Genomic DNA, 13,649 nt, shown 5'->3' with positions numbered 1-13,649 from the left:
AGGCCATTCTGGACTTAGTGTTCTGTCATGAGCCAGACTTGATTAAAGATCTTAAAGTAAGGGAACACTGAGGAGGCAGTGATCATAGTATGTTAGAATTCAATCTCCAATTTGATAGAAAGAAGGTAGAAACGGATGTAAATGTGTTACTGTTAAATAAATGTAACTACAGGGGCATGCGGGAGGAACTGACGAAAATCGACTGGGAGCAGAGCCTAGTGGGAAAGACAGTAGAACAGCAATGGCGGGAGTTCCTGGGAGTAATTGAGGACACAGTACAGAGGTTCATCCGAAAGAAAAGAAAGGTTATCAGAGGAGGGATTAGGCAGCCATGGCTGACAAAGGAAGTTAGGGAATGCATCAAAGCAAAAGAGAAAGCCTATAATGTGGCAAAGATTAGTGGGAAGTCAGAAGATTGGGAAGGCTACACAAACAAACAGAGGATAACAAAGAGAGAAATAAGGAAAGAGAGGATCAATTATGAAGGTAGGCTAGCCAGTAACATTAGGAATGATAGTAAAAGTTTCTTTAAATACATTAAAAACAAACGGGAGGCAAAAATAGATATCGGGCCGCTCCAAAATTACGCTGGTAATCTAGTGATGGGAGACAAGGAAATTGCTGAGGAACTAAATATGTACTTTGCGTCAGCCATCACAATGGAAGACATGAGTAATATCCCAACAATTCAAGAGAGTCAGGGGGTAGAGTTGAATATGGTAACCATCACAAAGGAGAAAGTGCCAGAGAAACTAGAGGTCTAAAAATTGATAAATCTCCGGGCCCAGATGGGCTACATCCATGAGTTCTAAAGGAAAATTATAGGCCAATTAGCCTAACCTCGGTTGTTGGCAAGATTCTAGAATCCACTGTTAAGGATGATATTTCTAAATTCTTGGAAGCGCAGGGTCGGATTAGGTCAAGTCAGCATGGATTTAGTAAGGGGAGGTCGTGCCTGATAAACCTGTTAGAGTCCTTTGAAGAGATAACAAATCGGTTTGACCAAGGAGAGCCAATGGATGTTATCTATCTTGACTTCCAAAAGGCCTTTGATAAGGTGCCTCACGGGAGACTGCTGAGTAAAATAAGGGCCCATGGTATTCGACGCAAGGTACTAACATGGATTGACGATTGGCTGTCAGGCGGAAGGCAGAGAGTTGGGATAAAAAGTTCTTTTTCGGAATGGCAACCGGTGACGAGTGGTGTCCCGCAGTGTTCAGTGTTGGTTCAGCTGTTCTCTTTATATATTAACGATCTAGATGACGGGACTGCGGGCATTCTGGCTAAGTTTTCCGATGATACAAAGATAGGTGGAGGTGGAGGAAGATTCAGACAGTTTAGGAGAGTGGTCCAAGGAATGGCTGATGAAATTCAACGTGGGCAAGTGCGAGGTCTTGCACTTTGGAAAAAAGAATAGTAGCATGGACTATTTTCTAAACGGTGACAAAATTCATAATGCTGAAGTGCAAAGGGACTTGGGAGTCCTAGTCCAGGATTCTCTAAATGTAAACGTGCAGGTTGAGTCCGTAATTAAGAAAGCAAATGCAACGTTGTCATTTATCTCAAGAGGCTTGGAATATAGAGCAGGGATGTACTTCTGAAGCTTTATAAAGCATTAGTTAGGCCCCATTTAGAATACTGTGAGCAATTTTCGGTCCCACACCTCAGGAAGAACATACTGACACTGGAGCTGGCACAGCGGAGATGCACACGGATGATCCCAGGAATGGTAGGCCTAACATACGATGAACGTCTGAGGATCCTGGGATTATATTCATTGGAGTTTAGGAGGTTGAGGGGAGATATAATAGAAACTTACAAGATAATGAATGGCTTAGATAGGGTGGATGTAGGGAAGTTTTTCCATTAGCAGGGGAGACTAGGACCCGGGGGCACAGCCTTAGAATGAAAGGGAGTCACTTTAGAACAGAGATGAGGAGAAATTTCTTCAGCCAGAGAGCGGTGGGTCTGTGGAATTCATTGCCATAGAGGGCGGCGGAGGCCGGGACGTTGAGTGTCTTTAAGACAGAAGTCGATACATTCTTGATTTCTCGAGGAATTAAGGGCTATGGAGAGAGAGCGGGTAAATGGAGTTGAAATCAGCCATGATTGAATGGTGGAGTGGACTCGATGGGCCGAGTGGCCTTACTTCCGCTCCTATGTCTTATGGTCTTATACCTTAGTTGCTGGACTACAAATCAGCTTCCCATTCCCCTGCCAAATTAGTTTAAACTCTCCCGAAGAGTACTAGAAAACCTCCCTCCCAGGATATTGGTGCCTCTCTGGTTCAAATGCAACCCGTCCTGCTTGTACAGGTCCCACCTTCCCCAGAATGTGCTCCAATTATCCAAATACCTGAAGCCCAAATTATGTACGTTCCACATTAACATGCGGACCGGGGTTCTCACCGCCGCCCAACACTTCCTGTCACCCTTAATTACTGCCCCTGTCCCCGCAAAACAAGCGGCGCACTACCGTACCCCTCGTTCACGTCAGTCTACTACCCCTCCCGCTCGCCATCCCAGAGCCCCACCCACATTAGCCATTTCCTCTCGAAACCAGTTCCATCTACATAGTCGCCATCCTCCGTTCATACCTCCAAAGCCCACCGAAACCTATCCACACAGGCATAGGCGGACGGGGCCCCTCCCGGCATCGCTGCTGTTTACTAGGCAACTAGCAATTGCAGGCGAGCTGGCCCCCATCAGAGCCCCCTCCCCCATATGCCCAACTCCGAAAATAATAACACAAAGGTCGAATACACAAGCTTTCCAATCAGCGCGGCAGAATAGAGCCCTCCGATGAAAAATGTCCTCCCAACTACTCCATGAAGAAAAACCAAATTCCAATCTCAGTTCAGTCCCAGTCTTTCAGCCGTCACAAACGCCTCCTCCTGCTCCAGGTTCTCAAATTCATTGTCCCTGGAGTTGTGTGTAACTCTTTACTTCGCCAGGTACAACATCCTAAACCGCACGTTGCTCTTGTCCAACGCTGCTGTCGCCCGAACAAAGGCCGCCCGCTCTTTTGCCAGCTCCGCCGTGAGATCTTGGTCTATACGAATGACACAACCTTCCCACCTCACCTCTCGATTCTGTTTCGTCAATCTCAGCACATTCTCCTTCACCCGATGGATATGAAAGCAGCCTATCACAGCTCTTGGTTGTTTCGCCACCTTCGGCTTCTGCCGGAGTGACCGATGAGCCCAATTCTGCGAATAGATGGAAGGGTTTTACTCCTCTCAAAATCTCCGCAAAATACTCCGCCTGCCTCCAGCGCTCCAGCCCCACAGGAAATCCCACGATCCGCACATGCTACCGCCGTGACCTATTCTCCCAGACTTCCATTGTTGCTCTCAGCCCTGTATTACACTCGACCGCCCACCGTATCCCCTGACTCTTCCAGCTAAACTGGTCGCTGTGCCGCGACAATGCCTCTGTAACCGCCTTCAACACCTCACTGCTCTGGACGTGTTTCACAAACCCTCCTTATCGGGTTTAGGTTATCATCCGCCAACTCCTTGAGCGAGACCATCCTCTCGTTCAGCTCCCTATTGAAATGTTTGGCGAACTGCTGCGCACACAGTCCACTGCAACAATCTCAGGGAGCCTTCCCACTGTAAAGGGCGGAGCTCCGCCCGACCAGCTTGACATTTCATCCCTCAGAACTCCACACCCAGCTCGAGCTCTCAGGGGACTGTCCACTGGAATGGGCGGAGCTCCACCGGGCAGCTTGCTCCCGCTACCTTTCCTCCCTCAGAACTCTACACCCAGCTCGGGCTCTCAGGGGACTGTCCACTGGAATGGGCGGAGCTCCACCCGGGCAGCTTGCTCCCGCTACCTTTCCTCGAACAGAACTCCACACCCAGCTCGAGCTCTCAGGGGACTGTCCACTGGAATGGGCGGAGCTCCACCCGGGCAGCTTGCTCCCGCTACCTTTCCTCGAACAGAACTCCACACCCAGCTCGAGCTCTCAGGGGACTGTCCACTGGAATGGGCGGAGCTCCACCCGGGCAGCTTGCTCCCGCTACCTTTCCTCGAACAGAACTCTACACCCAGCTCGAGCTCTCAGGGGACTGTCCACTGGAATGGGCGGAGCTCCACCCGGGCAGCTTGCTCCCGCTACCTTTCCTCGAACAGAACTCTACACCCAGCTCGAGCTCTCAGGAGGACTGTAGCTCGCACCTTTTCTCTTTGTACTCCTCACTGCGTTATAGACTTCCTTTAGTTGAGGCTGCCTTTCCAGAGATCAATCGTGTAAAATCCGCAGCCACAAGCTGAGTTAAAGGGGCCATAAAACGACAGTCCTATCAGGAGCCACCCAGCGTGTAACGTCCACCTACAGTCGCCACCCACTTCTGGCACTTCGCAGTTCCAAAAAAGAATATCAAAACTGGAACAAATTAACGTCCTCCACATGCCCTTAATGAGCATTCGAACGTCCTGATTTAATTATGTGGGAAGCCCCCTGCAAACTCGTCCAGGGATTCGAATAATCTGCAGAATGTGTCTCTATTCGGCTATTCCTGCATGATGCATTAGAAACAAACGTTCTCTGCAATGGATTGGAATCCATTTCATATCGATCGTGACATTAAGCACAGCTGTGTGGGTGTGTCAAATCCCTGCACTCTCGGGGCAGTTTTTAGCACTGCAGTCTCATGGCGCCGAGGCTCCCGATTCGATGCCGTCTCTGTGTTACTGTCCGTGTGGAGTTTACACATTCTCCTCGTGTTTGCGGCGGTTCCGCCCCCGCAACACAAATGTATGCAGGGTAGGTGGAGTGGACACGCTAAATTGCCCAATGATTGTAAAAAGTGAATATTGGTCACTCTAAAAAGAAAAAAGATCTCTGCTCTATCGAACTCAAACTTCCCAGGAAAGGATCCATGTTCATAGTCCAGGTGGGGTCTTTATTGAGTTTATACACAGCTGACATATTTTTAAGTTCAGCAAGCTGACAGTCTCGACTGGGAGGAGTATCAAAAAATTCCATGTCTTACTATATGTCGCGAACTGCATAGTTGACGCTGACACGGTAACTGATATTCAGAGCAACTTTATTTCCCTTTGATCAATTCTCTATATAATACACATTTCGCATTCATATTCTCCCTAACAAAATCGATAAACTCAGATTGTTCGAAACTATTCTAGTACTTTTTATTTCATCCAATCCCGCAACGTACATATGGTTATCTCGTATGGATGAACTTGTTGAAACATATACAATTCTGCTGGGAGTTATACAGGCTGGATGCAGAGTGGATTCACCACCCCCCCCCCCCCCACCCCCCCCCCACCCCAACCTGGGGTAACCTGGAACGAGGATGTATACTTTCAAAATGAGAGTCTCCAGTTTAACAGAGCCTGGAGGAGGGTTGTATCCACCAGTGGATCTTCAGTATATGGAATATCACCACCACAAAATCAGTGGATGTGATGTCCTTGGTTATATTAAAAACAAGAGTAACATTCTGGTTCTACAGAGGGTTATATACCATGGGTTGGGATGGGCGGAATGAGGCAGAAAATGATGTGAAAGACATAATCATGTTTGTCATTGCATTGCTGACTGGTGGAGATAAACGGTGGGCTGACGGGAGCATAACTGCTCGTTTTACTCATGTTCTCAGGTTTTGTATTGATTTAGTAATTGCTGCGACTGCACCGCTCACTGTGCTCTTGAACTGCTCTCTAAATTTGGACTGAGTCGCCCCATAAATAAATGTATTTGTACAGCAGCTTAAGTTCCGGAACATAATTCCCACATGTTGAAATATATATAACGAATCGTTGTAATAGTTTGGATCTGTATCTGTAATGTTATAATACAAGAATTCAATAACATGCACCAACCACAGAATTACGAAGCTTCCGGATATGGAGAAGAGTAAAATCACAGACTTCCTTCTGCTGTCCATCTCTGGATCACTACGATTCTGACCTCTCAGTCCTTTGCGGACTCGACTTGCCACTAATATGTGTCTGACTGTTAGACTGTTGAGCAATGCAATTAAACTAAATGGGAGAAATGGAGTAAAAACTCTATGAAGCCACTTAAATACCAACCAACCAGGATCAGTGTAGTAGCTTGGCTTTGTATAACAGTCCCATGGTACATTATTGATTATCCACACAGGGCCAACCGTAAAATAGAATGGAATGTTTTTCAAACAGAGCAGAATGGTCGTGGTCGCTAGAACCACAGCGGCTGTTTTTTTGGTGCAATATTTGGTTTTCAGCTTTTGAGAACAAATAGCCACAAATCGATCAAATGAGAAAGTGACGGTAAACCAGACGGAACAATCTGTGGTTGTGCGACTGAGAAAATAGATGACACTGCACACAGGGGTGATGTCCAAAAAAGACCCAGGGAAATAATAGTAACTGATCCGATAAAGTATGCCATCAGTGATAATGACCAGTAGATCCGCCGTTGCCATGGCCACGAGGTAATGAGTAGTGCAGGCAGTGAGACCACATTTTCCTCGGGACAGGATCACAATCGCCAGTAAATTTACTGCAATAGAAAGAAGAGTAAAGGGACTGGAAATTACTTTCCAATCTTGTTAATTCTGTCACAGACAACAAATTGAATATTTCAAGGTTTGATTGGAGATGTGTGGGTGGTGGTTCGGTGGTTAGAGGGAGGATGGGGTTCGGGCAGAGAGCTGGATGTCAAAATGTCAATTTTAATTGAAGCCACCTGCAGACAAGCTGCATATTTACATATCTGCAGGTATCAAAATATCGCATAAGAGTGGTTGACCCGCGTAGGGTGGGTTACAATAAAAAAGGTTTTAATGTGATGAGCCATTTCTGAATCAATCGATTTGCCACGTCTTCCTGTGACCGACCATGTTTTCCCAGCGCCTGCAGGTTTCCAGCTGATGCACTAGGGAGAGAGGTTCAGCCAGAGTGGAAATGTCTTCACAGGGCTGTGCGTATGCTAGGAAGAGTAGCAATTCTTCTTTCTCCCCACAACGCCCCGCGCCCCCACACTTCCTCACCCAAAACCGACATTGATCAAACTACCATGCACCCCACTGAAATCTGCTGGGCGGGAGGAATGCTAGATTGATTGGCCAAGCTGAAATGTTTGCTCACTATCCAAAAATGTTAAGGTTTTGGGGGCTCCGGGCACAAGCCTACGAATGGACCTAGGTATGGTACTCTTTCAGAGGGCCAGTGCAGAGTCAATGAGCCGAATTGCCTCCTTCTGCGCTGTGAGAATTCTCTGGTTCTAATACAGCACTCAGCAGGAAATCGGAGATTCCAAGCTACACCTTCAGAGTGACCTCGCCTCCTGCTGATGTCGAGGGCTAAGAATTGGAGAAAAGGCGGGAAAAAAGAGATTCCTGTCAATGTTATAACTAAAGGAAATACTAATAAAGCACATCAGGCAAACCATAACCGCTGGAGAAGAAACAGAGTCAATTTTCCTTTCTGATAATTGCATCAGTATTGGGAGATACTATGCATTAACATTTTAAATCAGTGATAGAGTGAGTCGGCTATCTGGTTGTGGGATATGGTGGTAATTTATTGGAGAAGGGAGAGAACAAAGACCAATCGGATGGAATGGCGGACAAGGGAAATTCATTGGCAGAGTGGTGACTGCGCGTGGTGAAATGGGACGGCTGGAGTATGAGAAGATGCGTCCAGAGGGGCCGCAAAGTGTGACGGCATACGAAGAGAGGGAGAGGTAAGCATGGGAAAAAGCTGAGCAAAACTAGATGACTCGGCCCTTAACGTCCCGAAAGGGGTTCAGCAATGTTGAATGGACCTTAGGGGGTGTGGGAAAGCTTTCCGGCTGCCAACAAGAGCGGACTCCCCATTTCAGTGTCGCCACATCTCCTCCACTCCCAGTCACTTTGTTGTTGCCATTCCCTGTCACCACCACGGGATTTCACAGACAATGCAAATTGACCTTACCTTAATCTTTAAATATTGCGATAGACCCTGGAAACGCAGCGCTGGTGATAATGTCCGCGCTTGAGGAAAGAGAGTCGACGCTTTGAATGGGCTGAAGAATCAAAGTGGAAATTGATCAGAAAATTACTGATCACATTTGTGTACTGAACAGAGGTAATCGGCAAAGCAATCATGCGATCTGAATTTGATGCTCCCCCAGTGCACAATAGCCAGCATCGTGAAGGATGAATGCGGCTGTAGTATTGTAAGATGTGCAATCAAGTTACTTGTTCACCCAGAAAAAGAGTTTCCGCCTCAGGGCAGTGGGAAGGGAAGGATTTAATATTGGCAGAACATCTATTGTTCTTGCAATAAAAATGAGCTGTGTTAACCAGTGTTCGTATAGTCACCTGGAACATTCAATGAAATTGAGTTTCAGCAGTTGTGAAAGGGAATGGAAGTGTCCGAGATGGACCATATGGCGACGAGGAAGATATCGAAATGAAAAACAAAAATGCCAAAATTTTCCCATTTAAAACAAATCGAGGAAATAAGATGAGAGGAGTTGTCAAAATGCCGGGACAAATATATCAATGAGACATGCGTGGGTTAGGAGCAACGCATGATGCAAGTCTACTGCCCACAGCAATCAAACCATAATTCGTGCAGATTATTTTGGTGACAACATTCTAATTTAGAATACCCCAACCTTCACAGGGGAGCATTTCACTACCGACTCCATTTATTGCGATCTTTATCCCGACCATTTGATGGCTTTCATTTCGTCACCAAAGCCGGTGAGGTGGAGAGGAGCTCCAACGGGACAGCGGAGTGAGTGCAAAAAAAAAAGAACCAATTGAAAACCCGGCTCCTTAACTGAACCAGCAGGAGATGGTGGAGGGACAACTGACCAAGTTGCCTGTCAGACAACATCCCATCCATTGACAGTTTAAGGAGAACTCGTGTTTACTGGACTTTGGAGCAGTGAGGGTCATTCTGACATAGACAGCAACTCAAATGAACGATGGAATCGCGTCTCCGAATTCAGAGGGAAGGAAATTAATCCTGTTGTGCGGAAGTCCAGGAACACTGAACCAGAGAATGAGGATTCAAATCCGAAGGAAACACGCACTATCAGCGAGAAACATAGGAACATAGAAAATAGGCGCAGGAGGAGGCTATTCGGCATACAGAAACTGTCCTGCCAATCATTCGGATCATGACTGATCATCCAACCAATAGCATAATGTCGTTTGTTTAGGGGAATTATCATAGAATTTTTTACAGAGCAGAAGGAGGCCATTCAGCCCATCGAGTCTGCACCGGCACTTGGAAAGAGCACCCTACCCAAGGTCAACAACGCCACCCTATCCCCATAACCCAGTAACCCCACCAAACTCTAAGGGCAATTTTGGATACTAAGGACAATTTTATCATGGCCAATCCACCTAACCCGCACATCTTTGGACTGTGGGAGGAAAACGGAGCACCCGGAGGAAACCCACGCACACACAGGGAGGATGTGCAGACTCCGCACAGACAGTGACCCAAGCCAGAATCGAACCTGGGACCCGGGAGCTGAGAAGCAATTGTGCTATCCACAAGGCTACCGTGCTGCCCCATTGATATTGAATTGATATGTAAAACTGTAGTGAATACATACAGCAGAGAAATGTTAAGTTAATTGTGGTGAAAACGGGATAGGGACATATGCTGCAATGATTTAAGGACGACGAAAGCTTTGTTTCAGAATATTAGAATCAAACGTGCTCAACACGGGCTAGGGAAGATACAGTAGAAGGACCGGTATCTGCTACTTAACAGTAATTCGATTAGAGATTAAAGACAAACATCTCAAATTACTTTATCAATTAAGTGGAAATTTGAATATCTGTAAACCAAATAGCTAAGTGTCAGTAGTAGGAAATATTTTATGAATCTTTGTTCAAAAATGTAATCGAAAAAACAAATCCAGAAACTCATAATACATAAGACTAATCAGCACAGATTCCAAAAGGAAGATCATAATTGACCCAACTGACTGAATTGTTTGAATAATGTAAGAACCAGGAGCTGAGTCGAATATTTGTTTATTTCTCAAGTACTTCTGACGAATCCCCAGCGAAGCCCCATGAATAATCTCAGAGCGATTGATGTGGAGTGAACAGGCAGCAGAATGGGCAGAAAGCTGGTTACCAAAGCAGGAAACAAGCAATAATTCTTACAGATATTGACAGACATTTGGGATGGAAACGTAACGTTTGAGAACATTGTGGTTGAACAAATGTTGTGGTTTCAGGAAATAGGAAAAACCAATTGTGAAATGTGGAAGCAAATCCAAATTAGGAAACGTTCAGTTGATGGACTGGAAGAATACAACAACATATTTTACAGCACAATTAATAAAAATGCACAGCTGGTATTTAAATGATACTAAAGTCGTACTAAAGTGATGTTCTTGTGACACAATATTTGACGCAATAGTTTTTCAAATGCTTACCGTGAATCAAGCATCTGAATGGATAGAGAAGCAAAGTAGTTCAAGGCACTGTTTCACAAACAATTTAACAAAAATATACTGAAATCAGAACATTGGAGTTCATTTCTTGAGGAATTGGTAAATGAACTAATATTAAAATAATTAATATGGAACGAATATAAAAGCAAAATGTTGATTTAGTAATTCGCACCCTGTATTTTGTTCTGTTGAAGACAAAGTGCGCGCAATTATTTAAATCAGGATGTTAGCAGAGAAACCAAGGGGTGCTCTAGTTATTTTTCGCATTGACAGATTACGCATGTTAATGTGATCCAGACTGATGTCAACGATATTAGTAACTGATATCAATATTCAAGGGGGCTTTTCACTCAGTTGGTGCTTACCAAACACGCATATATATATATAGAGAGAGAGCGGATGGAGAGAGAGAGAGGTAGAGAGAGAAAGAAATGCTTGTCATTCAATGTTTAACTCATGCACACACATAAATGAACCGACGGCAGGGGCTGCTCAGGTGTACATGTGAAGAAATCGAATCAGATAGTGGAACAACTAATTAAATGTTAATCAGTTACGGAACGGTATCTTTCAATGATCACTGCGTATGCAATCCTTCAGAAGAAATAAATAATCAAATCCTACACTTATTTCCCTGAGTTTCACAGTCACACGTGTTATGGGCGAGGCGTTTTCAGAACCCCAAAATGTATCATGGAGTTCAACCAACCTCCCCCTTTAATGTAATTTTTCTTTTCCTAGCACACGGCTTGTTCCCTAGGTGTGGGATTACAGTTATGGACGCGTGGGTTTTTAAACACAAAACAATGCTTATTCCATGAACTCAACTTAACATCTTAAATAAATATAGGATCTCGCAACACCCCTGACTTCAAAGATAACTCAGAAAATATTGCAACAGTAAATAATGCCTCAAAATGTTCCTTCAAACTTCCAAGAGACTTAACACATTTAAACAGAATCACAGCAGGTTAAAGCCTTTACTATTTTGAGTTAAAATCACCCAAATGATCCAGAGATAGTCTTTCATGGCAGAGATCCAGCTCACCGCAAAACACAGACACACACCCAGCTCATTTCCTCCAAACTGCAGTTCTCTGGAAACACAGACACCAGCTCTGTTTGAAAACTGAAACTTAAAACTGCAAAACTGAACTGCAAAATGGCTGACCTGACCTCAGCCCCACCCACTCTCTGACATCACTGTTTTCTTAAAGGTACATTGCTTAAACGTCCATGTCTTAAAGGAACTCTCACATGACACGCTTTAGAGGAGGACACACGAAACAAACTACTTTTTTGTGGTGACGATATTCAAGTTAATTCTATGTCAGTAACCAGAGGATTGACATCTGTAAAAGTGCCGCCCTGCTGTTTAACTATGCGTACGGAGGGAACTTCTGTTGCAGTGGGTGCAGTACAATAGAAATTCTATTATTTAGAGCGTTCATTTGGGGAGTACGGTGGTGCAGTGGTTAGCACTGCTGCCTCACGGCGCCGATGTCCCAAAGTCAATCCTGGCCCCGGGTCACTGTCCGTGTGGAGTTTGCACATTCTCCCTGAGTTTGCGTGTGTTTCGCTGCCACAAGCCAAAGATGTGCATGGTAGGTGGATTGTCCGCGTTAAATTGCCCCTTAATTGGAAACAATGAAATGGAAACTCGAAAGAAAAAACTAATAAGAAGCGTTCATTGTATATACGGCGAAATGAATATTGATAACTTCAGAAGCAGTTCAGGAGAAAAGAGTGATATCAATACTTTTCATTCTATACAGACAGAGAATCATATGCAGGGAAGAGGTAATATCTGTTACTGTCACAACCGTTCCATAGGATTAAATAGAACATAAAGTGCAGAAGGAGACCATTCGGCCCATCGGTTCTGCACCGACCCACTTCAGCACTCACTTGCACCCTATCCCCATAACCCAATAACCCCATCTAATCTTTTTCGACACGAAGGGCAATTTATCAAGTCCAATGCACCTGAGCTGCACGTCATTGGACTTATGCAGGAAACAGGAGCAACCGGAGGAATCCCATGCAGAGACGGGGAGGACGTCCAGACTCCGCACAGTCAGGGACCCAGCAGGGAATCGAACCTGGGACTCTGGCGCTGTGATGCCATAGTGGCACCACGTGTGCTACCGTGCTGCTCATGAATAATAGCAATAAGCGCAATAGTACAAATTTTATAAATGTATAACCAAGAATTTTACATAAAGAGTCAAAAGGAAATTCTTACCAACTCCAGAGTGATGGATAGGCACAGTAATACATTGTCGCTGGGATGAGGTACTCATTCTGGTAATTGCTTCAGGACGATGTTACATAGACCGATATTACCAGTAAAAATGTTCACTTCAGTCAGATGTTACTTTCTGATTCGTGCCCCACACTCAATGCAATTCATCATTGACAAATGCTCCCATCAATGCATGGTCAATAAGATGCGTTGTTCCACTGGAATTAGTGACACACGTTCCGTGCAATTGTGCACTGACTGATAGGCCCATGAATATCTGCCGACTGAAATCAGAAGTCTCACTCCAGTAAAAAGTACGCCATCAGTAATGCAAACTAATTATTCCATGTACTGAGGAATCATTAAGTAGGATAATATATGCATTGCATTTCAGAGAGCCCCTGAGATCCAGAAAGAGGAAGACTGAGGGAAGATATTGCAATTGCTAGTCTTACCAAATGTCAATGACCACATGCTTGCCAATGGCGCCGTGTTAGATCGGAATTAAACATTAGCAGTCACACAGTATAATCTTGTGAAAACATCCGCATCTTCAAACTTGATATCACTTACCAGGAACACCAATAACAGCAAGGATCATGTAATATAACTTCCTGATAGTGTAGAATATTTCCAGCATCGTCAGTGTGAAGTGTGCGGTTTCAATGTGCAGCAGCAAATTTCTCTGTGTTAAACAATGAGTCGGTACAATCAAATAATCTTTAATTTATAACCATTCGGGTTTCCCTGGAGATACAGAGCAGACACAGTGATTTATTTTTATTTCACAAACAGGTTACAACATCGAATTAAGTCTCTGAAGAGACAGAATATTTTCAGGAATGAAATTGAAATCTAAAACACAAGGTAGTAAATTTCAGTTAATATCCATTCACGAATATCCATCAGAAGGTATGTTCGCCCAGCAATCAGTCTGTACATTCAATCAGCATCTGGTCCATCTCCGGATATC

At 44.7% G+C, this 13,649-nt stretch overlaps 1 protein-coding gene across 1 annotated transcript; it reads right to left on the bottom strand.

Moving 5' to 3' along the window:
- Positions 1-5,620: 5,620 nt before the first annotated feature.
- Positions 5,621-13,316, bottom strand: LOC140396791 (probable G-protein coupled receptor 139). Its single transcript, XM_072485508.1, has 2 exons — positions 13,250-13,316; positions 5,621-6,519 (listed from the first exon to the last, which is right to left on the bottom strand). Exons 1-2 carry the CDS (start codon positions 13,314-13,316, stop codon positions 5,621-5,623), a joined length of 966 nt encoding a protein of 321 aa, XP_072341609.1.
- Positions 13,317-13,649: the final 333 nt, after the last annotated feature.

Source organism: Scyliorhinus torazame, chromosome 20 (genome assembly GCF_047496885.1).
Source record: "Scyliorhinus torazame isolate Kashiwa2021f chromosome 20, sScyTor2.1, whole genome shotgun sequence".
Classification (NCBI taxonomy): Eukaryota; Metazoa; Chordata; class Chondrichthyes; order Carcharhiniformes; family Scyliorhinidae; genus Scyliorhinus; species Scyliorhinus torazame.
The sequence above is the reverse complement of the archived record's forward strand: the minus strand, read 5'-3'. Positions and strand labels throughout refer to the sequence as shown.

Coding starts and splice junctions, on each gene's coding strand:
- LOC140396791 (XM_072485508.1), bottom strand. CDS start 13,316: ATGCTGGAAATATTCTACACTATCAGGAAGTTATATTACATGATCCTT. Junction 6,520..13,249: donor TGCTGTTATTGGTGTTCCTG/GTAAGTGATATC, acceptor TTTCTATTGCAG/TAAATTTACTGGCGATTGTG.